Raw genomic sequence first — 26262 nt, forward strand, 5'->3', positions numbered from 1 at the left:
CTCCCAAAAATCGGCCAGTGAAAGCCCTATGGATCCCAACAGTCTGATCCACAATCGATCATGGGGTTGGCGCAGGACTGGGCGGCATGTTGTTCTGTTGTGCGTGGGGTCGCCATGAGTTGGGGGCTGGTTTGACGGCAGCTGGCAACAACGAGAGTGGGTGTGTTTAGTTTTATCAGAAACTGTCAGACCCTTTTCCGAGTGACTGCGCCATTTTGCATGCCCACCAACAATCTGTGAGCGTTCCAGTTGCTCCACATACTCCCTATTACCCTTTCACTTTAGCCACGCTGGTGGATGACAAGTAAGGTTTTAAATGTTTAATTACTTCAATTTATTGTGATTTATTTATTTTTGTCATAGGAAAGCTTAAACGAACCCTTTCTGATATATCTGAAAAGAATTTTGGTGGGCGTATATGACACAGGGAGAGTCCCTAGGGGGTGCAAACGGTTACTGCACTCAGCTGCTAACTGAAAGGCTGGAGGTTTGAGTCTTCCCGGGGTGCCTTGGAAGAAAGGCCTGGCAATCTACAGCTGAAAAACCAGCCATTGAAAGCCCTATGGAGCCCAGTTCTACTCTGACATGCATGGGGTTGCCGTGAGTCAGTCGACTTGATTGGCAGCTGGCTGAAACAATTTTTGATATCTAGAGGATAATCGTATGTAGTCAAACCTATCGATGTTTTACATCAAGGACAGCTCTGCTCAGGGGCTAAAGAATCACCCAGCTAAGCTTATTATTATTATTGTGAAAAATGTAACTCTTTGCTGAGATAGGGCTCTGACCCTCCCTTGATTTCTTCCCCAGGAGTCTTCGATGGTTGGGGGTGATTTCTGTGTGTCTGGAGAGCAGAGCAGCCAGGCCAAAGGGGCAGGATTAAGACCATGAGATACCACCTCACCCCCATGAGAATGGAAAAAACAGGCAACAACTTGTGGAGAAACCGGAACCCGCATCCACACTCCTGCTGGGAACGTAGAATGCTGCAGCCGCTGTGGAAGGCAGTGTGCTGCTTCCTCGAAAAGCTGAACATGGAATTACCGTTTGACCCAGCAATTCTGCTCCTGGGTATGTACCCAAAAGAACTGGAGGCGGGGACGCAAACGGGAACCTGTACACCGATGTCCGTTACAGCACAACTCACATTAGCCAAAAGGTGGAAACACACAGTGTCCATCAACAGAGGAATGGTCTGTACACACAATGGAATACTACTCAGCCGTGAACAGAAATGAAGTCCTGACGCCTGCCACGACACGGGTGGACCTTGAAAACATCAGGCTGAGTGAAATAAGTCTGTTGCAAATGGACCAATTCTGTATGATCTCACTTCTATGAAATAAGCAAAGACATGGGAACCAAAGATTATTGGTGGTCACCACGGTGGGGAGGGACAGGGAGAGGGGAACGGTTTGCTTAGGGTGCACTGAGTGTATGTTAAAGGTGGTAGAATGATCTGGAAAAAGAGTGAGGGTGGTGGCACTATGATTAAAAAAAGTCTCCCCAACTTTTAGCCCTTACAAGTCAGGGTACCTTCCCACCGGGGATGCTAATCAGAAACAATTTGGAACTCTGGGACACAGAACTCATGTGTAGGCAGGTGCTAAAATCGCTTCCCCCTCCCCAGGCTCTCTATTTACAAATCTGATGAAAATCCATCTATGTGGAACGTTACTCATTTTTGTAGGTGCTTCAGCCCTCGGCTGAACACAGCCCCGCATGGGCCTGACTAGGGGGGTGCGGATGGTGGGAGGCTGCCCATCCCCCCAACAGAGCCAAACCCCCACTGTTCTGCGGGTCGAGGCCAGAGAGACTCCCCGTCTTCATCCCTCGGCCGGACAAGAAGGAGGGCCTGGAGCCAGGAGAAAAGGAACAGTGAGCCTTTTTATTGGGTCTTCATTCACTTTGTATGAACAATTCCACATGATATTAAAACACTGTGACAGAGGAGGGGAGGGCACATCCGAAATTTAAAAAATTAGAAATAAAAACAACCAGACGTCCAAATGCAGAGTAGAACCTTCTAGAACCACAGACAGCTTCTGCAAACAGGGACCTGGTCTCTTACGGCATTTGGCAAGGGTCTCAATGGCAGAGAAGGAAGCGCAGACGGTAGGTGACCTGGGGCTCTTTCGTGGAGGTGTTCGACTGACTGATTTATTTATTTATGTAACTTGTTTGCTGTTTTGTTTTTTTTTAAGTACTTCTTAAGGGACGGAGATGGTTTGGTGGTTTTGGCGTGGCCTGGAAACTCCCCCCAGGGTCCCTCATGCTTGGTGGGTGGCGTGATGGCCTTTTCCTGCTGGCCTCCCCCCTCCGAGCTTGGGGCCATGAACGAGATGGATGGGTTGCCCGGAGCCTGGCGACCCCGGGGCTCAGTGACAGAGCATCAAAGGGCCGAAGAGAGGAAAGAAAGACACGCACTTCCTGCCGTCACCACGGCGGTTTATGTCCCTGGGGTCCCGAAGGTCACAACCGAGCCACTTCATTCTGGGGCTGGGGGCTGCCTTTGAGGGACATGGAGGCAGGGTACATGTGGTAGCTCCTTTCTGAGCCCCCCTGACCTTGGCTTTGCCCAGGTGTGCCCCGGGGCCAGGGCTCAGCCAGGTGTGACCAGCACCATCCAGCTTGTTGGAAACACTGGTACACCAGGAGAAGCAGGGAAACCTCCTTCCTCCCACCCCCGCCTCCTTTTTTTTTGTCCTTCAATCTTCTTCTTTCCCACGGCTCAGTTGAGAGATGAGAGTTTCACTCCCACCCTGGACACCTGCTCCCCGCGGGGCGGGGGCCTCAGACTCCCATGAGAGCCAGGGAGATGTGCTCGCGCCCACGCTGTGGCAGGCGGCAACTGTGCCGTGCGCTTTCATGGCAGGAACACAGAGAATCCCCCTAGGAGGGCCATGGAGGGTTACTCTAAAATGAAATTAAAAAGAAAAACGAGGATTTTTTTCTAAGCCAGGAGCTTGCTCGCTTTTGCCCTTGGCCACCTTGCTGGGGTTGGGGGTGGCTGGGACACTGGGTCAGGGGGACAGGGCAGTGGGCACCCAGAGGAGGAGGCGGGGGTGGACGAGGGGATGTGGGGATGGGACAGGATGGGGGACAACCTGGAAGCAGACAGCGGAGGCAGCTTGCAGGAGACAACAGCAGGGCCTTCCCCTCTCTGGGCCTCTGCTTACACCGAGGCGGGTTTGCACCTGGGGGTGGTCTTGAACTTCTTTGAACTTGGGAGCCTCTTCTGGCTCTGAGCTTCCGCCTGGGAACATCAGTATGGTGGAGCAGGGGACGTGGGGCTTAGGGCCGACAGAGCTAAAAGGCTGCCAGGCTGCTGCGCCCAGAGGGGCTGAGGCTGGGGAGGCTCGGCTTGAACCCCGTGCCCTGGGCTGCCCCGGTCTGCATCTCTCTGGCGGCCTCCACTCCCGGCCATCTCCTCTGGGCTCACGCAGGGGGGACACACATGTGGCCTCGGCTTGGCACAGCTGTGTCCCCTCCAACCTGGCACACGTGGCGCTAAGTCCTCTTGTCCTCTTTGGAGCCTGGTGGCCCGAGCAGCTGGACGATGGGGACGTCGGGGAGCTCAGGTGTGCACAGAGGTGGCCTCAGGGGGTTAAAGCTTCTTTTAAAGAGGAAAACCAGCTTCTGCGGAGTTGCCCCGCCCTCGCCAGCCCCCGCGTGTCAGTGGGGTCGCCCCGCCCTCGCCAGCCCTCGTGTGTCAGTGGGGTCACCCCGCCCTCGCCAGCCCTCGTGTGTCAGAGCAGAACTGTGCTCCGTGGGGTTTTCCATGGCTGAGCTTTCGAAGCAGATCTCCAGGCCTTTCTTCTGTGGCACCTCTGGGTGGACTCGAACCACCAGCCTTTCAGTCAGCAGCTGAGCACATGGACCCCCTTAAAGAGGCAGGGGGCCGTCTTTCCAGCGGTTACGGTTACAAGTTACCAGATGCCAAGAGATGGGTCAGTGGGAAAGGACAGGTGGGGAGGGGTCTTTCTGGGCCATACTCTGCCGGCTGCTTTTGTCAGACGCTTGCCTTACAGGCCCTGATCTCCTGGAGCCTCTAGCATCCCTGGGCAACATTAGGTGTGCACCCTGCATGTTGGGACCAGGCCTTAGCCCCTTTCTGCTCCTCCTCCTCGCATGGGCCCAGCTGGCTCAGCCCCATGAAGGGGAGGCTTTGGGGTCTAGAAGCTGCTGTCCCCATCAGGCTCGGTGGAGTCCACCTCCCCAAAGCCTCTGGCGTTCCTGGACCTGCCGTAGAATGTGGGGTGTTGGGGGGGTGCCTTGACCTTGTCTTCCAGGCCCTCTGGGAGCCAGCCCAGGGGCTACGACCTCCCTCCAGACTTGCACCTGGAGGGAACCACTGAAACGGTGGCCAGGTCATGGTGAGGGACTGGGGGGTCCCCACTTCTGTCTGTAACATTTCTTTGCCTGCATTGCTGTTGTTGTCGGGTGCTGTTGAGTCAATTCCCACTCACAGCAACCCCACGTGACAGAGTAGAACTGCCTTGTAGGGTTTCCTGGGCTGTCATCTTTACGGGAAAAGATTGCCAGGTCTTTCACCTGTGGAGTTGCTGGGTGGGTTTGAACTGCCGACCTTTCCGTTAGTAGCTGAGCACTTAACTGTTGTATCGCCGAGGCTTTTTTCAACTATATTAAAACCAAAAACCAAAACCATTACCAACGAGTCAATTCTGACTCATAGCTATGACAGAGTAGAACTGCCCCATAGGGTTTCCAAGAAGCGGCTGGTGGATTCAAACTGGCGACCTTTTGGTTAGCAGCCGAGTGTTTAACCATGGTGCCGCCAGAGCTCATCAACTACATTATAGCCCCTCAGAAATCCACACCAGTCGGCACTGAGTTGGCCCCTACTCACAGCGACCCCGTGCGTATCAGAGTAGAAGTGTGCTCCCTGGGGTTTTCAGTGGCTGAGTTTTCAGGAGACCTCCAGGCCTTTCTCCCGAGGAGCCTCTGGTGAACTCGAACCACCAACCTTTTAGTTAGTAGCAGAGTGCTTAAGCGTCTGCATTACCCAGGGAGTCCTGCTTTGCACCCAGAACCTCTTAACGTCTTACTTTGGCAAGCTGGGTGACTTGGCGCTTGCCCCGGGAGGTGGGGCTGAGGACAGGGTAAGGAATTGGCACGCTCACTGGGCAGGCAGCTCCGTCCTTCCCAGCTGTGGACTGCTGGCTGTAAGGTGAGGCCTGGGGCCTGCTGGCCGTCCAGGAACCTGCTGGCACCAGGCTTGAGACTCTGATTTCCGTCGGGGCTGCAGGGGCAGAGGGGGTGAGTTTCTTTCCACTCTGCTCCGGGGCCAGTTGTGGCACCTGAGTTGGGAGGGGGAGTCCCGAGCTGGGGGTGGTGTGGGGTCCTGGCCCTGTCTGAACACCTCTTGGGTTTGGCTGCAGGAGACGCTGGCAGGTGGGGTCAGGGGTGTGTCTGGCCCCTTCCTCCCGCCACCTGCTCATGGAACCGTTGATGCTGTGTCAGAGTGGAAACGTTCATTTTTATAAACAGGCCCCCTCCCTCCACCAATCCCAAGACATCTTAAATTTCCAGATCTGTTAGGAAGGTGACGGATTCCACTCAGAACGCACCTCACTTCCCGAAACCAGACGTTCTGGGCTGTGCAGGGACTAAGAGGGAGACTGGGTGGTGCGAACGGTGAACGTGCTCGCTCCTCACCGAGAGGTTAGGGGTTCAAGTTCACCCGGAGGTGCCTCGGGAGAAGGGCCTGGTGATCTACTTCCCAAAGATCCGTTAAAACAAAGCAAAATAAAACCCATTTCCATCGAATCGATTCCAACTCACAGTGACCCCGTTACAGAGTAGAACTGCTCTGTAGGGTTTTCTTGGCTCTAGTCTTTATGGAAGCAGACTGCCCGGCCTTTCTTCCGCAGCACTGCTGGGTAGGTTTGAACCACCAGCCTTTAGGGACGTAGATGAGCGCAAATCGTCTGCACCACCCAGGGGCCTTTCCGAAAAATCAGCCATCAAAAACCCTGCAGAGCACGGTTCTACTCTGACACACGTGGGGTCACGGTGAGTTGGGGGTAACTTGGCGGCAACGGGCTTTAAGAGCGAAACAACGACATGGGAGCAAGGAGGGGGAGAGCCGAGCCTCGGCGTTGACTCTCATTGCCAAAGGCTGCTGTGAAATCGTTTAGCATCTCCCTCCATGCCAAAGGCAAACGTGGCTCCACGCGCCCAGCGGGACCCCTCACCCCAGACTGCATTTCTGTCTGTAAAATGGCAGTGGCGGTTGGCGAAAGTGGGAACACGGACCAGCCAGAGATGACCAAAGCCTCAAGCTACGCATATTGATGTCTCGTGCTTCAGACAAAAGAAGACACATTTGGCGATTCAAGAGGCTACTCTCCCGGAGCATATGTGATGGCGGGGGCCCGAGGGAAGGTCGAGGGCCGCAGCATGGCTGCGGTGACAACAGCAGGAGGTCGGATGAGGCCTTTCACAGACAGAGTCCCTCGCCCATCCCTGCCCTTTTCCCAGCCCCGCCTGCACATCACACACCACAGTTGGACTATGGGTGTCGCCATCACCATCCGATTTCAGCAGAATGGAATAACAATTATTTTAAACAAAAAGGAGAGATTTTTTCCAGAATAGGTAGTTATGTCCCACTAAATTTTGCCCGTTTAAAAAACATCCCGGCGGCCTGGCGGAGATCTTTTCATGAACGGCCAATTGTGAGGAAATCGCTGGCCAGCCAGGTCGGCCTGAGCCAGGCAGATTCTGCCACCTCGTCCCCTTCTCCGCACCCAGCTCGGGCCCCTGACCGCAATTCAAATGGCAACAGAGAGTTTTAAAAAATGGTTACCACATCGAATGGGCATTTCAGCTGTTCTTAATCGGAAGTGGTTGCGAGGCCACCACGTCTTTGGGCAGGGTCTTGAGGGGGTTGTGATGTTGGTGTGAAAATCCACCTAGCCCTAGAGGATCGCTGGCTATTACCCCATCTGGGCAGTGGTAACTTTTCACATTTATGCTGCGATTAAAATGTTGGGGGTTTGAGATGTTTTGCTTAAGCTCAGGACTGAAAGATGCCCTGCCTGAGACAGAGGGAGAGAGAGAAGCTGAACACACAGGGAACACAGCTATAGAATAATACAAGGCTTCTTATCCTTAAACGGGTTCTCGGAAGCAGGAACTCCAACCAGCAAGGGGTCGCTCCGGGCGTGCTGCTCACAGTAACTCATGAGTTCGGATGAGGCTTTGGAGACCTGTGTGTGGGCACAAGGAGGAGAGAGGAAAGAGAAGACGGGGCTGAGACACGGCTGTTCACAGCAGCACTACTCATAATAGACAAACACTGGAAACAACCCAGAGGAGCTCTGGTGGCACAGTGGTTAAGTGCTTGGCTGCTAACCGAGAGGTCAGCGGTTCGAACTCACTAGCTGCTCCGTGTTGGTCTGCTTCCCTAAAGATTTACAACCTTGGAAACCCTATGAGGCAGTACTACTCTGTCCTAATAGGGTTCTTAGGAGTTGGAATCGACTCGTTCGTTGGCAACAGGTTTGGTTTGTTTTTCTTTGGTTTGGAAACAACCCAAGTGACCATCAACCGATGAGTGGATAAACACAATGTAGTATGCTTTTTTGCTGTCAGGTGCTGTCAAGTCGGTTCCGACTCATAGCAACCCTATGTACAACGGAAAGAAACACTGCCTGGTCCTGTGCCATCCTCAAAAATGTTGTTATGTTTAAGCCCATTGTTGTAGCCACTGTCAATCCATCTCATTGTGGTATAGCCATAAAAACAAACAAAAAACTAAACTGTTGCCCTCGAGTCATGGGGACCCTGTGTGTTACAGCGTATAACTGCTCCACAGGGTTTTCTTGGCTGTGATGTTTATGGGAGCAGATTGCCAGGTCTTCCCTTCACAGCACTGTTGGGGGGTTCAAATCGCCAATAAGCAATGCTACCAGGGACCTTGGTCAGTCCACACGAGGGAATATTACTCTGCCATGAAGAGGAACGAGGCTCTGATACACGTCACAATGTGAATGAGCCTCGAAAACATGATGCCCAGTGAGAGAAGCCAGTCACAAAAGGCCACACAGTGTCTGATCCCACTAATGTGAAATGTCCAGGACATGCAAGTCCACAGAGACAGGAAGTAGGTTAGTGGTTGCAGGGACTGGGGGAAGGAGAGTGGGGAGTGGCCTCTAACGGGTGCAGGGTTTCTTTTTGGGGCAATGGAATGCTTTGGAACCAGATAGTGGTGATGGCTGCACAGCCTTGTGAGCACTCTGAATGTCACTGACAGTATTTTTATGTTATGTGTATTTTACCGCCATAAAATATTATTTAAAAAAAAAGGGGAAGGAGCTGAGAATTCTTTCGTAGGAGTTGCTAAGATTTTGAATGAAAAGGGTCAGGAAGATTAAAAAAAAAAATTTGTCATTGAGCCGACTCCAAGTCACGGTGACCCCGTGTGCAGAGCAGCACTGTGCTCCATGGGGTTTTCAATGGCTGATTTTCCAGAAGCAGATCTCCAGGCTTCTCTTCCAAGGTACCTCTGGGTGGATTGAACCGCCAGCCTTTCGGTTAGCAGCTGAGTGCGTTCACCATTGGTACCACCCAGGGGCTCCGAGCGTCAGGGAGCTGGGGTCATAAACAGAGGGTGCTGCCAGTAACCCCTTGTCCACACCCCCACTTGTCCTAGTCACACAGGTTGCTGCACCTTGCTGGGGGCCTGGGTTTCGGGTGCCACGGGCAAGGGTGAATGGGGACATGGCCTCCTGCCTCTGGATTCCTTTCCCTGTGAGGCTCGGGCACCTCCCCACATTACCCTCCCCACCTCCACCCTCTCCCCCATAAGGTGAGAAGGCGGCCCTGCTGTTCTGCACCCGGTGCAGGGGAGTTATGAGGCCCAAACGAGGCAGGACTGAGAAAAACGTCCTGAAAACCCTCCATGATGTTCACAGGCCATGGCGGTGGCTTTGTTCCCAGGCCCGCCACCCTTCAACGCTGGGGATGTTGGAGCCTTGTCCCCTTGTGTCCCCGAGAGCTCCGCCAGGTGGGGCAGCCCTGTGGCTTGTCCTGGGGGCCCTCTCACCCACAGACAGTGATGATGGCCCCTGTTGTGCGAGCACCGTTGCCTTTGCTGACCCAATCAAGCTTGGTGTCTAGAGTTCTGTTTGGAAACCAGAGCCCCTGGGTGGTGCAAACAGTGGACACGCTCGGCTGCTAACTTAAAGGTTGGAGGTTCAAGTACACCCAGAGATGGCTTGGAAGAATCAGCCATTGAAAACCCTATGGAAGGACTATCTGTATGAGATCATATTGACAACAGAAACTCAAAAGATTAGACAGGAGGCTTAGCGGGCAGTGAGTTTATGTTAATGGTGGAGGGACAGTTCAGAAAAGTGGGGTGGGAATGGCTGCACAGCTGAAGAGTGTAATCAGTGTCACCGGATTGTACGTGGAGAAACTGTCGAATTGGTGTATTTCTGCTCTGTCTATTCCCAACGACAACAACAACGAAATAAATTATTAAAAAAGAAACCCTCTGGAGCACAGTGCTACTCTGACACACGTGGAGTTGCCGTGAGTCGGGGCTGACTCCGTGGCAGCTGGTGGTCTTTGGAAAATAACCACTCAAGACCACAAAAACAGTCTCGGACCCTGGAAATGGCCTGCACTCCCCTCACTCCAGCACTGGTAGGAAAGTTCATTTCCAAAATGCCAGGGTCCTGCCCTGTGCCCTTGGGGCCCAGAGTTAATCGCTGCCTAGTGGGACTTTAAGGGTGGCCGGCTGTGGGAGCCCCTTATCCGTCAGGCCTTGGCCAGGCTGGCCCCTCAGACACAGTCTGGTTTTTTTTTTGTAGGGGGCCCAAACCTCAGGCGGGATTTGGGGGAGGCCTCAGTCCAGCCCCGTCCCCACTCCTCCTGACTTTCAAAAGGGCAGCGGCGACTCCACCCCGACATCAAACAGCAAGATAAATAATGGCTCCGCCAGACCCGGCTGGCTGGCGGGGGCTCACAGAGGCAAAACCACACTTCAACCAGGCTCTCTCTTTCTGAAGCCGGAAGAAATGCTTTGAGTGCTCAGGTCTCTGCTTGGCAAGCAGCGTTCTAGCACATTCCGGCACCTCCGGGGAGGCAGCCCCATCGTCGTGGCTCTGCGGGGCAGACCTCCTGGCTGGCCTGGGAGCCGGGGTCTGGGAGGGCTCTGAGCCGGCCTGGGGGCTCGCAGGCTGATCCAAGCGGTTTCCGACTCCCCTGGCACTGGCCGCCGTGAAACAGCTGGACAGAGCTCTGCAGACGAGGGGTGCAGAAGACTGGCTGTGCCCACCTTGCCCTGACCCTTCGGCCTCGGACCCCAGCGCCTTTTTTTGGGTGAAAATACACCCAACAAAAACACACAGCGCTTCAGCAATATCCACGCGTTCCATTCAGGGACCTTGGTCACATTCTTCAAGCTACGCCATCTTTTTTAATTTTTATTGTGCTTTAAGTGAAAGTTTACAAATCAAGCCAGTCTCTCATACAGAAATTTATATACACCTTGCTGTATACTCGTAGTTGCTCTCCTCCCAATAAGAAAGCACACTCCTCCTCTCCACCCTGTGTTCCCCGTGTCCATGTAGCCAGCTTCTGTCCCCCTCGGCCTTCTCATCTCCCCTCCAGACAGGGGCTGCCCGCATAGTCTCCTGTGTCTACTTGAGCCCACAAGTTCACTCTTCACCAGTATCATTTTCTGTCTTATAGTCCAGCCCACTCTGTCTGAAGAGTTGTATACCACCTTTCTTGACAACCTTTCCCAAGCTTGTTTCACCATCACTAACACAAACACAAACTCACTGCCCCCCCCAAAACTTGCCATCTGTCCTTTCGAGTTACTGTTTGATCCCATATAGGTAATTCTTGGAAACCCTGGTTGGCGTAGTGGTTAAGAGCGACAGCTGTTAACCAAAAGGTCGGCAGTTTGAATCCACCAGGCGGTCCTTGGAAACCTCATGGGGGCAGTTCTGCTCTGTCCTATAGGGTCACTATGAGTCAGAATGGACTCAACCGTAACAGGTTTGGTTTTGGTTTTTTAGATAATTCTTAAAAGAGCACAATGCTCAAGGCAGACATTCTTTTCTAATTAGGCTCAACTATTATTATTATTTTTTTTTTGGTTCAAAGAAGACTTCTGGAGATAGTTTCAGTTCAGGGTTTAGAGATTTCTTCAGGGTAATAGTTTCAGGTGGTCATCCATCCTCAATGGCTCCAGAAAGTCTGGATTCCATGAGAATTTGAAATTCTGTTCTGGGACCCCCACCCCTAAAAGCAGGGGGCCAGCGGTGTGGCCTAGTCCGGCCCTGCCCCTGGTCCTGCTGCCTCCATGAAGCACTATCGTACATAGGTCAGGTCCTCACAACCTCCCTGAGGTAGGCATCAGATGGGCCCCATCTTTTGGCTAAGGACACCGAGGCTCAGAGAGGTTCAGCAAGTGGCTGGAGGCCACAGAGCAAGAGGCACAGCCAGAGCCCGCACTGCAGTCCCTTGGCTCAGCTGCACCTTGTTCTCTGTGTGATGCCTTCTGGCCTCTGTCCCTGCTGTGTGTGGGGTGCCAGGCCCACGGGGGTCCCTCTCCCCCTGCCGTGCCCCCAAGCCGCTCACCTTGATGCGCTCAATGCCGGCCTCAATGCGGAGCTGCTCCACCAGCTTCCGGGCCTGTGCTATGTTATTAGTGGCTGACATCGTCTGCCATCAGCTCCGGCCCCCGGGGTCCAGAGAGCTGTGGGGGAAGCAGAGAGATATGAGAGGGGAGAGCCGGGGGATGGATGGACGGGCGGACAGACGGATGGATGTCCCAGGACTGCGGGCAGAGGAAGCAGAGGCGGCACACCTGTGCACCACGCTCCCTCTCCCCCTGACGGTGCCCCAGCTCCCAGGTCAGCGTGGAAGGTCCGCGAAGCACGGTGTTTCCCAGAACTCTGGGTCAGGGTGGAAGGCCCACCAAGCACAGAGTCTCCCAGAGCCCCTTCTGCAGCCGGGGGAGGGGACGCAATCGCTGGTTATGCCCAGAGGGACGCAGGACAGTCCAAGAACCCACAGCGTTGCCCCTTGACTGACTTGGAACGAGGGGCCTGTGGGAAAAAGCGTCGGAATTTTCTCTGAACCTGGCCCTGCCCCAGGGTGCCCCTCTCCTGGCACTGCTGACACGGGCGGATCCTTCTCTGGGGTGTGGTGTCCTGTGCACTGCAGGGTGTTGAGCAGCATCACTGCCTCCACCCACTTGATGCCGGTAACACCCCCCAAGTCATGAAACCCACAAATGTCCCCAGACATTGCCCAGTGTCCCCTGGGGGGCAGAATCAGCCTGGGTGAGGACCCCTGGGTTAGGGAATTACACTGACCCCCAGGAGACTCCGCGTCCCATAACCATCTGACCTCCTGACGTCCTAGGATGCTGCCCACATTTAAATCCACACACTGAATGGGGAGGAGAAAGGAAGGAAATCACAAGAGCTGGAGGGTCTCTTGATTTATGCCGTCTGACCCAGCGGGAGTTTTTTCTGGTGTGTGGTGTAAAGCAGGGACTGGACTCAAATTTTTCCCAAATAATTAAAGCAGGGTCTCTCCCCCTCAGCACTGCTGACATGGGGGCCGGATCCTTCTCTGGGGTGGGATGACTTGTACGCTGTAGGGTGTTGAGCAGCATCCCTGGCCTCTACCCACTCCATACCAGTAGCACCCCCTCCCCCAATTGTGACACACACAAATGTCCCCAGACATCACCCAGTGTCCCTGGGGTAAAGTCGGCCTGAAGTGAGACACCCTGTCCTCTGGACTGAACTCTGGGGGCCTGGGTAAGTCACTCCTTCTCTGGAGGGCCCAGGACTCTCTTGTTCACCTGCTCACAACCCCCCAGACCCAGGCTCAGGATTTATGCTGGTGACCGCTGGGTAGAGGGAGGGCGCCGGTTCCAACCCAGGCCAGGGGCTAGCTTCAGCCTTCCTGGCCAACTTTCCAAAGCAGGAAAGCAGAGCAGAAGCTGGGGCTCTCCCTGGACCACAGCCAAGTAGTGTGACCTGAGTTTCGACACTTGGCTGCAGACAGGCACAAGCCAGTAGAGTTAGCTTTCGTTTCCTGCCTGGTGGTGGCTTCCCAGGAGGGGGTTCACGCCTGAAACTCCGTGGGCCTTGAGGTTGAAGGTCACCAGGGAGTGAAAGGTATGGGTTTGATTCTGCAGGATTATATGAGAAGCTGGACTGTATGAAGAAGAACGGGGCATCAGGATTGGAGGAAGACTTATTAACAACCTGTGATATGCAGATGACACAACCTTGCTTGCTGAAAGAGAGAAGACTTGAAGCACTTACTGATGCAGATCAAAGACCACAGCCTTCAGTATGGATTACACCTCAACATAAAAAAATAAATAAATGAGCAACATCATGATAAACGGAGAAAAGACTGACGTTGTCAAGGATTTCATTTTACTTGGGTCTACAATCAACACCCATGGAAGGAGCAGTCAAGAAATGAAAAGACTCATTACATTGGGCAAATCTGCTGCAAAAGACCTCTTCAAAGTGTTCAAAAGCAAAGATGTCACTTTGAGGACTTAAGGTGCGCCTGACCCAAGCCATGGTGTTTTCAGTCGCCTCATATGTGTGTGAAAGCTGGACAATGAATAAGGAAGACAGAGAAAGAATTGATGTATTTGAATTACAGTGTTGGTGAAGGATACTGAATATACCATGGAGTGCCAGAAGAACAAACAAGTCTTTCTTGGAACAAATACAGCCAGAGTGCTCCTTGGAAGCGAGGATGGGAAGATTTCCTTGCAGGTATTTTTGATATCTTATCAGAAGGGATCAGTCGGTGGAGGAGGACATCATGCTTGGTAGAGGATCAGAGAAAAACAGAAAGACCTTCAAAGAGATGGATTGACACAGTGGCTACAACAATGGGCTTGGGCATAACAACAATTGTGAGGATGGCACAGGGCTGGGTAGTGTTTTGTTCTGTTGTGCATAGGGTCGCTGTGAGTCAGAATTGACTTGACAGCACCTAAGAACAACAACAAAAATGCCTAGGATATCGATGTTTATGTATTCCATTTCATTTTTGACGATTTCCAATTTTCCCAGATCCACACTTCGTATATTCTATGTTCTGATTATTAATGGCTGTTTGCAGCTGTTTCTTCTCATTTTGAGTCGTGCCACATCAGCAAATGAGGGTCCCGAAAGCTGGACTCCATCCACGTCATTAAGGTCGACTCTACTTTGAGGAGGCAGCTCTTCCCCAGTCGTCTTTTGAGTGCCTTCCAACCTGGGGGGCTCATCTTCCAGCACTGTATCAGACAGTGTTCTGCTGCTATTCACAAGGTTTTCACTGGCCGACTTTTTTGGAAGCAGACCGCCAGGTCTTTCTTCCTGGTCTGTCTTAGTCTGGAAGCTCTGCTGAAACCTGTCCACCAAGAGCGACCCTGCTGGTATTTGAAATACTGATGGCAGAGCTCCCAGTGTCACAGCAACACGTAGCCACCACAGCACGACGAGGTGGCGGACGAGCAGTGGGTGCAGATGTAGAGAACAGAATATCGTCAGCGGTTACCACGGGTGGGAAGGAAGGGGAAGGGGGAGATTTTCTCAGGAGGCACTGAGTTTATGTTCACAGTGGTGGAGTGATCTGGAAAAGGCTAGTGAGAATGGTTGCCCAACCTGAAGAATACAACCAATGTCACTGAATTTTACATGTAAAATTTGTTCAACTGCTGAATGTTTAGGTTTGTGTATTTTTACCACACATACACACACAAATAGAATGTAAAGGGAACCACACAGTATGCAGCCTTTTGAGACTGATTTTTTTTTTCACTCAACATTGTTCTCCGAAGACTCATCTCGGCTGTGGCGTGTTTTAGCACTTGGCCCCTGTTATTGCTGAGCAATACTCCACGGCACCACCCGTGTGTCAGTCGGGGCTGCATGTTGCTAGGGTCCTGAACAGGTTTCAGCGGAGCTTCGGGACCAAGAGGGACGCGGAGGAAGAAAGCTCCAGTGATCTGCTTCCAAAAATCGGCCAGCGAAACCCCGTGGATCCCAACGGTCCAGTCTGCAACAATCCTGGGGACGTCCCGGACCAGACAGCATGTCACTCTGTTGTGCGTGGGGTCGCTGTGAGGCCGGGTGAGTTGGCAGTTCGAAGCCACCCAGTGGCTCCAAGGGAGAAAAGCCTGGCGGTCAGCTCCCGTAAAGGTCACAGCCTAGAAAGTCCCGTGGGGCAGCTGTACTCTGTCACGTGGGTGCACTGTGAGTCGGCATCGACTTGACGGCACCCGACGTCAACAACAGCACGGTAGTTGTAGGTTTAGTTTTAAAGAAACTGCCAAACTGCTTTCCAGAGCGGCGGTGCCGTTTGACATTCCCCCCAGCCGTGTGGAAGCAACATTAATTTATTTTTATAATTCAGTTATGCAATATCTTCTGCTACTACAGGCAGCAAAAATTCTACTTTTTCTGTTCGAAGTTCATTTAGTGAGTCCTAGAGTGGGTAAGAGCTCAGCTGCTACCCAAGAGGTCGCAGGTCAGATCCACCGGCCACTCCTGGGAAACCCCAGCGGGCAGTTCCACTTTGTCTACACAGTCGCTATGAGTCGGAATCCACTTGACGGCAACAGGTCTATTTTTGGTTTCAGTACGGCGACCCAACACCCCGTCTGTCGGTTTGCTGCGCTGTCGTGGCTTGCACGTTGCTGTGATGCTGGAAGCTATGCCACTGGTATTTCAAATACCAGCAGGGTCACCTGTGGGGGACAGGTTTTGGCACAGCCTTCCAGACCAAGACAGACTCAAAAGAAAGGCCTGGCAATCTACTTACGAAAATCAGCCAATGAAAACCCGGTGGGTCACAACATCGTCTGATATGTGCTGGAAAATGAGCCCCCTAGGTTGGAAGGCACTCAAAATACCCAGCGGCTGCAACAGCGGACTCGAGCAGAGCAGTCACGTGAAGGTGGTGCAGGACAGGGCAGGGGCAGCGTTTTGTTTGGGGTCGACTCAACGGCAGCATGGTGCCGTTCACGCGGGACGATCCTGCTGGCAGGGTGCACCAGGCGCTGTCTGGGGACATCTGTGGGTGTCACGACTGGGGGGTGCTACTGGCATCGAGTGGGTGGAGGCCAGGGATGCTGCCTAAGACTCTACAGTGCCCAGGACGGCCCACCCCAGAGAAGGATCCGGCCCCGTGTGAGCAGTGCCAGGGGGGCGGGGGGGTGACCCTGCACTAGTCTGACCCCGGAATCGAGGCTAGAACCACTCGGGGTGAGAGAACGTCTAAGGTGCCCACAGGCCCTCGGTCCCAGGCTATGAGGTGGGCCTCTGTTTTCTGACACAACGCACTTTATCACCGCCCGTTGTCAGTACAGCCAGGAAGCTCCAGCAAAGTAAAGGAGATTTCAGATTTGCAAAAAAACCTGCCCACTCAGCAAGAAAAAGGAATGAGCAACAAGGTGAATGTGTCTCCAGGGGATCACACTGGGTGGAAAAAGCCAGTCCCAGAGGGCCGCCTCGTGTACAGTGCCATTTCTGTAACTTCTGTGAGATGACAGAAACTTAGAAATGAGGCCCAGATTCGTGGGTGCCAGGATGGGGGTGGGGCCGGGCGGAGAGGGCAGCGGGGTCTCTGCTTCAGATAACATGAGGGATCCCAACAGCAATGGGTGCTCTGTACCCTGCGGTGGTGTGGTCACCTGGGCCTTCACAGGTGGTAAAGCTGTACGTAACTACGCTCATATGTGCACACATACACACACCCACACACACTCGCTCACTCACACACCCACATTCACGTATACACAGTCACACACACATATTCACACTCACACACACACCTACACTGACATATACAGTCACACACTCACCCAAACGTATGTACACGTGCCTATAAACATGCACTTATACACACTCACACACATGCTCACAGTCACACACGCACACACTCTCACATACACACAATGAGCAAAGCAAAGCTGGGGAAATCAGATCAAGATGAGGGGACGGCAAACACGTGGACCCCCTGGTTGTGACACTGACCAGTTTTGCAATGTGTTTCCACTGGGGGGAAAGCTGGGCAAAGGGTCCAAGGGCCTCCTGCAGGTTGTTAGTTACAACCACGGGCTTCTCCAATGACCTCAATCAAAGTTTCAATTAAAAAACAATCCCTTCCACCGGCCTGGCTCCCTCCTCCTGGGGCAGACGGCCAGCCCCCTTTCTGGAGGAGAAAGCCCGGTGTGGGCTGGGGGAGGGCGCTGATTCAACAAAGAGCTTCAAAGCGGCCACAAAACATCCAAGGCAGGGAAAACTGCCCTGGGTTGCCTGAAAAATACCGAAATTACTCAGAGGCTAAATATAGACATGCCCAGAGAACAGACTATCGGCCCCAGGCGTGTTTTCCTTGGGAGGCCAGGAGAGGCTGACTTAGCACCCGCACTCAGGGGTGTCCACCGGGACCAGCAGCCACCCCCTACTGTGGCCTCCCCTCCAGGCACCAAGCTTGGAAGAGCTGAGGGCCTTTCTGTTTCTGGCCAAACGCCCGGCAAGGCTCTCTCTGCTCTGGGTTCTAACCACGGCCTCGTGGAAAGACAGAGGGGTGCTGGGGGTGGAGGGGTGCTGAGATGCAGGGGCTGAGATGCTGGACTGCACCCCCATAACCCAAAGCGGGGGCCCTAGGCGTCTTAGTTTTATTGTTGTTGTTAGATGCCGTCAAGTCAGTTCCAACTCACAGGGATCCATCCCATGCACAACAGAGGAAACACTGCCTGGTCCTGCCCCGTCACAACCATGGTTATGCTGGAGCCCATTGTTGCAGCCACTGTGTCAATCCATCTTTTCGAGGGTCTTCCTCGTTTTCGCCCACCCTCTACTTACCAAGCATGATGTCCTTCTCCAGGGACTGATCCCTCCTGACAACACGTCTAAAGTATGTGAGATGTAGTCTTGCCATTTTTACTTCTATGGAGCATTCGGGCTGTATTTCTTCAAAGACAGATTTGTTCATTCTTCTGGCATTTCATGGTATATCCAGTATTCTTTGCCAAACCATAATTCAAAGGCATCAATTCTGCTTCAGTCTTCCTTATTTATTGTCCAGCTTTTGCACGAATATGAGGCGACTGAAAACACCATGGCTTGGGTCAGGTGCACCTTAGTCCCTGTCATGGATTGAACTGTGTCCCCCCCAGATATGTGTCACCTTGGCTAGGCCATGTTTCCCAGTATTAGGTGATTTTCCACCATTTTGTCATTTGAGGTGATTTTCCTATATGTTGTAAATCCTGCCTCTGTGACGTTGATGAGGCAGGACTCAACTTACAAGATTAGGTTGTGTCTTAAGTCAATCTCTTTTGAGATATAAAAGAGAGAAGAGAGCAGAGAGACGGGGGACCTCACACCACCAAGAAAGCAGTGCTGGGAGCACAGCGTGTCCTTTGGACCTGGGGTCTCTGCGCTGAGATGCTCCTCGACCAGGGGATGATTGACGTCCAGGACCTTCCTCCAGAGTCGACAGAGGGAGAAAGCCTTCCCCTGGAGCTGGTGCCCTGAAACCGGGCTTGTAGCCTCCTAGACTGTGAGAGAATAAATTTCTCTTTGTTAAAGCCATCCACCTGTGGTATTTCTGTTATAGCAGCACTAGGTAACTGAGACAGTCCTCAAAGTGACATCTTTGCTTTTTAACACTTTAAAGTGGTCTTTCCCACCAGCTTTGCCCAACGCAATTTGTCGTCTGATTTCTTGACTGCTGCTTCTATGGGCGTTGATTATAAAAGAAAAAAAAAATTTTTTTTTTTTTTAAGACCCAAGTAAAATGAAATCCTTGACAACGTCAATCTTTTCTCTGTTTATCATGATGTCGCTTATTGGTCCAGTTGTGAGGATTTTTGTTTTCTTTATGTTGAGGTGTAATCCACACTGAAGGCTGTAGTCCTTGATTTTCAGTAAGTGCTTCAAGTCCTCTTCACTTTCAGCAAGCAAGGTTGTGTCATCTGCATAACCCAGGTTGTTAATGAGTCTTCCTCCAATCCTGATACCCCGTTCTTCTTCATATAGTCCAGCTTCTTGGATTAGTTGCTCAGCATACAGATTGAATAGATATGGTGAAAGGATACAACCCTGACGCACACCTTTCCTGACATTAAACCACGCAGTATCCCCTTGTTCTGTTTCAACGACTGCCTATTGGTCTGCATGAGCACAATTAAATGTTCTGGAATTCCCATCCTTCGCAATGTTGGCCATCATTTGTTATAATCCACACAGCTGAATGCCTCTGCATAGTCAACAAAACACAGGTGAACATCTTTCTGGTATTCTCTGCTTTCAGCCAGGATCCATCTGACATCAGCAATATCCCTCATTCTACCTCCTCTTCTGAATCTGGCTTGAATTTCTGGTAGTTCCTTGTCAATGTACTGCCGCAGCAATTTTTAAATTACCTTCAGCAAAATGTTACTTCCATGTGATATTAATGATATTGTTTGACAATTTCCTCATTGTTGGAACACGTTTCTTTGGAGTGGGCACATATATGGTCTCTTCTAATTGGTTGGCCAGGTAGCTGTCTTCCAAATTTCTTGGCATAGACGAGTGAGTACTTCTAGCGCTGCATCCGTTTGTTGAAACATCTCAATTGATATTCCGTCAATTCCTGGAGGCTTGTTTTTTGCCAATGCCTTCAGTGCTGCTTGGACTTCTTCCTTCAATACCTTGGTTCTTAATCATATGTTACCTCCTGAAGTGGTTGAATATTGACCAATTCTTTTTGGTATCGTGACTCTGTGTATTCCTTCCATCTTCTTTTGATGCTTCCTGACCTGGTGGCGTAGTAGTTAAGAGCTACGATTGCTGACCCAAATGTCAGCAGTTCAAATCCACCAGGCGCTCCTTGGAAACTCTATGGGGCAGTTCTACTCTGTCCTATTGGGTTGCTATGAGTTGGAATTGACTCGATGGCAACAGGCTTTTTGAGTCATTCAATATTTTGCCCATAGAATCCTTCAATATTGCAACTAAAGAACTTCTGTTCAGTTCTTTCAGCTTGAGAAACATTGAGCATGTTCTTCCCTTTCGGTTTTCTACCTCCTGCTCTTTGCACATTTCATTATAATACTTTACTTTGTCTTCTTAAGCTGCCCTTTGAAGTCTTCTATTCAGCTCTTTTTTTTTTTTTAATTTTTATTGTGCTTTAAGTGAAAGTTTATAAATCAAGTCAGTATCTCACACAAAAACTTATATACATCTTGCTACTTACTCCCAACTGCTCTCCCCCTAACGAGACAGCCCACTCCCTCCCTCCATTCTCTCTTTTCGTGTCCATTTCACCAGCTTCTAACCCCCTCTACCCTCCTATCTCCCCTCCAGGCAGAAGATGCCAACATGGTCTCAGGTGTCCACCTGATCCAAGAAGCTCGCTCCTCACCAGCATCCCTCTCCAACCCAGTGTCCGTCTGTTCAGCCCTTTTACCTCATCACGTCTTCCATTTGCTTTAGCTACTCTACGTTAAAGAGCAAGTTTCAGAGTCTCTTCTGACATCTGTTTTGGTCTTTTCTTTCTTTCCTGACTTTTTAATGCCCTTTCGCTTTCTTCCTGTTTGATGTCCTTGATGTCCTTCCACAACTCGTCTGGTTTCTAGATATCCCCCCGTGTCCCCGGGAACAAAAATCTAAGGCCTTTATGGAACTCCCTCATCTCGAAAAGCCCGCAGGTCGAAGCCGTTCAACGAGTCAACACAAACAGTTTGCGCTCCGCTCACTTGCCGCCCTGAGAAATGGTTGTTGTTGTTGGGTGCTGTTGAGCTGACTCCGACTCCTGGCGACCCCATGTGACAGAACAGAACTGCCCCACGGGGTTTTCTAGGCTGTCATCTTTATGGGAGCAGGTCAGCAGGTCTCTCTCCAGCGGAGCTGCCGGGTGGGTTCAATTGGCAAAGTTTCAGGTAGCCGCCGAGCACTTAACCGTTGTGCTACCAGGGCTCCTATAAAAAGCCAGCTGCCCAAACCACGGTGACCCTGTGTGTGCAGAGGAGAACTGCATTCCATAAGGTTTTCAAGGCCATGAACTTTCAGAAGCAGATTGCCAGGCCTTTCTTCTGAGGCACCTCCGGGTGGGTTTGAATTGCCAACTTTTCGGTCAGTAGTCAAGTACATAGTGCAACGCCCACTGTATGAATGAAATAGAAGCAAATGTACCAAATGCGATACGTCATTTGATATCTTGACAGCTGCCTCCATGGCTGTTGATTGTGGATCCAAGTAAAATGAAATTCTCGATGACTTCAATCTTTTCTTCGTTTATTCTGATGTTGCTTATTGGTCCAGTTGTGAGGATTTTTGTTTTCTGTATGTTGAGGTGTTATCCTAGGCATTAGTGAGCAGAAGTCAAATATGACTCAAATATGATGTTCTAGGAAGCAAACATTTTTTTATTATTATTTTATTTTTGATGAAAATGTATATATCACAACTATTGCTCTCTACTTGTCCCAGAGCAAAAGAGAAAGAAGGAAGCCAAAGACTCAGAGAAGAAATTAGTCTACAGGACAAATAGCCTACTCAAATCACAGCTTCATCTACCCTGAAACCCGAAGAACTAGATGGTGCCCGGCTACCACTACCAGCTATTCTAACCAGGGCCACAACAGAATGGGAAAAAAATGTGGAATAGAACCTGAAATTCCTAAAAATAAAGTAAAATAAACAAGACATACTGGACTGGTTGAGACGAGAAGACTCTCTGAGACTATTGCCCTGAGATACTCTTCAAACCTTGAACCAAAACTAACTCTTGAGGTCACTTTATAGCTAAGTAACAGAATGGCTCAAAAAACAATGAGTATCACCTGTAAGACAATGTCCCGCTGCTATTCATAAGATTTTCACTGGCTAATTCTTTGCAGAAGTAGACTGCCATGTCCTTCCTAGTCCTTTTACTTGGATCCACAATCAACAGCCACGGAAGCAGCAGTCAAGAAATCAAAAGATGCATTGCATTGGGCAAATGTGTGCAAAGGACTTCTTTAAAGTGTTGGAAAGCAAAGATGTCACCTGGAAGACTAAGGTGCGCCTGACCCAAGCCATGGTATTTTCAATCACATTATATGTGTGTGAAAGCTGGACAATGAATAAGGAAGACCGAAGAAGTGTTGACGCCTTTGGATTGTGGTGTTGGCGAAGAATATTGAATATACCACGGACTGCCAAAAGAACGAACAAATCTGTCTTAGAAGAAGTACAACCAGAATGCTCCTTAGAGGCACGGATGGCGAGACTCCATCTTACATACTTTGGACGTGTTGTCAGGAGGGATCAGTCCCTGGAGAAGGACATCATGCTTGGCAGAGTACAGGGTCAGCGGAAAAGAGGAAGGCCCTCAACGAGGTGGATTGACACAGTGGCTGCAACAATGGGCTCAAGCATAACGATTGTGAGGATGGCGCAGGACCGGACAGTGTTTCCTTCCGTGGTACATAATGTCACTATGAGTGGGAACCGACTCGATGGCACCTAACACCACCACCACCACCACCTGTAAGTACGGTGCTTCTTTAAAAAATCACTTTATGACACCAGACAGTCAACAATTACTTTAAAATAAAGATGAGAACGTAAGGGGGCAGGGAAACTAGATTAATTGAAATGGAACAACCAGAATGGAAATAACGAGAACGTTCACACGCTGTGAAGAATGTAACCCATGTCACTGAACAACTTGTGCAGAAATTGTTGAGTGGGAACCTCAACTCCTGTGTAAACCTTCATTGAAAACATAATAAAAAAGAGTTTGTTTTTTTTTAAAAAAAGAGAAAATATACGCAACAAATCTGTCTTAGATGAAGTACAGGCAGAATGCGCCTTAGAGGCAAGGATGGCGAGACTGTGTCTTACACACTTTGGACACGTTGTCAGGAGGGACCAGTCCCTGGAGAAGGACATCACGCTTGGTGAAGTAGAGGGTCAGCGGGAAAGAGGAGACCCTCAGTGGGATGGACTGACACGGCGGCTGCAACAATGGGCTCCGGCATGACGACTGTGAGGATGGTGCGGGACCGGGCAGGGTTCCGTTCTGTTGTGCGCAGGGTCGCTGTGAGGTGGAATGAACTCTATGGCACCTAACGGCAACAACACATCAAAAACGCGCCCGTTCGACTGTTTCCACACTTATTGTTCAGTGACATTGGTGACATTCTTCACGTTGTGTCAGCATTCTCGTTATTTCTGCTGTAGTTGTTTCACCCCCATTTAGATTCCCACCTCCCTTCTGTCAGTTTTTCCTGCTGTGGGGGCTTGTCTGTTGCTGTGATGCTGGAAGCTTTGCCACAGGTATTTCAAATACTAGCAGGATCGCCCACGGAGGACAGGCTTCAGCTGAGCTTCCAGACAAAGACAAACTAGGAAGAAGGACCCGGCAGTCTACTACGGAAAAGCATTGGGCAGCGAAAACCTTATGAATAGCAGTGGAACACTGTCTGATATAGCGCTGGAAGATGAGCCCCCCAGGTGGGAAGGCACTCAGAAGACGACTGGGGAAGAGCTGCCTCCTCAGAGTAGAGTCGACCTTAATGACGTGGATGGAGTAAAGCTTTCGGGACCTTCATTCACTGATGTGGCACGACTCAAGAGGAGAAGAAACAGCTGCAGACATCCATTAATAATCGGAACCTGGAATGTACGAAGCATGAATCTAGGAAAATTGGATGTCATGAAAAATGAAATGGAACGCATAAACATTGATATCCTAGGCATTAATGAGCTGAAATGGACGCATATTGGCCATTTTGAATCAGACAATCATATGGGCTACTATGCTGGACAACTTGAAGAGGAATGGCGTCAGATTCATCGTCAAAAAAAGCATTTGAAGATCTATGCTGAAGTACAACGCTGTCAGTGACAGGATAACATCCACATGCCCACAAAGAAGACGAGGTAATGCTACCATTATTCAGATTTATGCACCAACCTCTAAGGCCAAAGAAGAAGAAATTGAAGATTTTTACCAATTTCTGCATTCTGAAATTGATCAAACATGCAGTCAAGATTCATTGATAATTACTGGTGACTAGAATGCCAATGTTGGAAACAAACAAGGATTGTTATTTGGAAAATATGTCCTTGCTGATAGAAAAGATGCTGGAGACTGCATGATAGAATTTTGCAAGACTAACATCTTATTCGTTACAAATACCTTTTTTCAACAACATAAACGGCAACTATACACATGGACCTCGCCCGATAGAAAACACAGGAATCTAACCAACTGCATCTGTGGAAAGAGGTGATGGGGAATCTCAATATCATCAGTCAGAACGAGGCCAGGGACTGACTGTGGAACAGACCATCAATTGCTCCTATGCAAGTTCAAGCTGAAGCTGAAGAAAATTAAAACAAGTCCACGAGAGCCAAAACACAACCTTGAGTGTATCCCACCTGAATGTGGGGACCATCTCAAGAATAGATTTGATGAGTGAACACTAGTGACTGAAGACCAGACGAGCTGTGGAATGACATCATCCATGAAGGAAGTGAAAGTTCATTATAAAGACAGGAAAGAAAGAAAAGGCAGAAATGGATGTCAGAGGTGACTTTGAAACTTGCTCTTGAATGGAGGGCAGCTAAAGCAAAGGGAAGAAATGATGAAGTAAAAGAGCTGAACAGAAGATTTCAAAGGGCTGCTCCAGAAGACAAAGTAAAACGTTACAGTGACATGCGGAAAACCTGGAGGTAGAAAACCTAAAGGGAAGAATATGCTCGGCGTTTCTCAAGATGAAAGAATTGAAGAAAAAATTCAGCCTCAAGCTGCAGTACTGAAGGATTCTATGGGTAAAATACTGAATGACGCAGGAAGCCTCAAAAGCAGATGGAAGGAACACACAGGGTCCCTGTACCAAAAAGAAATGATTGATGTTCAACCATTTCAGAAGGTAACGTGATCAAGAACTAATGGTAGTGGAGGAAGAAGTCCAAGCAGCACTGAAGGCCTCAGGAATTGACGGAATATCAACTGAGATGTTTCAACAAATGGATGCAGCGCTGGAGGTGCTCACTTCTCTACGCCAAGAAATATGGAAGACAGCTACCTGTCCAACTGACTGTAAGAGATCCGTATTTATGCGTATTCCCAAGAAAGGTGATCCAACCAAATGTGGAAATTAACAAACAGCATCATTAATATCACACAAGTAAAATTTTGCTAAAGATCATTCAAAGACAGAGCAGCAGTACATCAACAGGGAATTACCAGGAATTCAAGCCGGATTTAGGGGATGACGTGGAACAAGGAACATCATTGCTGCCGTCAGATGATCCTGGCCGAAAGCAGAGACAACCAGAAAGATGTTTACCTGTCTTATTGACTATGTAAAGGCATTCGACTGTGTGGATCATAACAAATGATGGAGAATATCGCGAAGAATGGGAATTCCTACTGGGCTGAGGGCTGGGGACCATGGTCTCGGGGGACGTCTAGCTCAACTGGCATAACAGTTTATAAAGAAAATGTTCTACATTCTACTTAGGTGAGTAGTGTCTGGGGTTTTAAAAGCTTGTGAGCAGCCATCTAAAGTACTCCATTGGTCTCACCCCATTTGGAGTAAGGAAGAAGGAAAAAAACAAAAGACACTAGGGAAAGATTGGTCCAGAGGACTAATGGACCACAACTACCACAGGCTCCACCAGACTGAGTCCAGGACAACCAGATGGTGCCCAGCTATCGCCACCAACTGCTCTGATAGGGATCACAATAGAGGGTCCTAGACAGAGCTGGAGGAAAATGTAGAACAAAATTCTAACTCTCATACACACACACACACACAAACAAAAGACCAGACCTACTGGTCTGACAGGGACCAGAGAAACCCCGAGAGTATGGCCCTCGGACTCCCTTATAGCACAGTAGTAAAGTCACTCCTGAGGTTCGCCCTTCAGCCAAACATTAGACAGGCCCATAAAACAAAATGAGACTAAATGGGCACACCAGCCCAGGGGCAAGGACGAGAAGGCAGGAGGGGACAGGAAGGCTGGTGACAGGGAATCCAAGATTGCGAAGGGGAGAGTGTTGACATATCGTGGGGTTGGCAACCAATGTCACAAAACAGTATGTGTATTAATTGCTTACTGAGAAACTAATTTGCTCTGTAAACCTTCGTCTAAAGCACAATTAAAAAAAAAAAAGAATCGAATTTCAGTACATTACTTGTGCTCACGAGGAACCTGTACATAGACCAAGAGGCAGTTGTTCAAACACAGC

The 26262-nt window shown here is 50.4% G+C and overlaps 1 protein-coding gene across 2 annotated transcripts in view; it reads right to left on the reverse strand.

Moving 5' to 3' along the window:
- Positions 1-1867: 1867 nt before the first annotated feature.
- The window catches only part of GNG7 (G protein subunit gamma 7), a 190018-nt gene continuing 165623 nt past the window's right edge, over positions 1868-26262 (reverse strand). For both annotated transcript variants that reach the window (XM_049876343.1, XM_049876344.1), the window contains 2 exons: positions 11626-11743; positions 1868-7235 (listed from right to left, as the gene is read on the reverse strand). In XM_049876343.1, coding sequence (XP_049732300.1) covers positions 7110-7235; positions 11626-11706 — 207 coding nt within the window. In that variant the 5' untranslated portion in view covers positions 11707-11743 and the 3' untranslated portion in view covers positions 1868-7109. The remainder of the gene's footprint in view (positions 7236-11625; positions 11744-26262) is intronic.

Source organism: Elephas maximus, chromosome 3 (genome assembly GCF_024166365.1).
Source record: "Elephas maximus indicus isolate mEleMax1 chromosome 3, mEleMax1 primary haplotype, whole genome shotgun sequence".
Lineage (NCBI taxonomy): Eukaryota > Metazoa > Chordata > Mammalia > Proboscidea > Elephantidae > Elephas > Elephas maximus.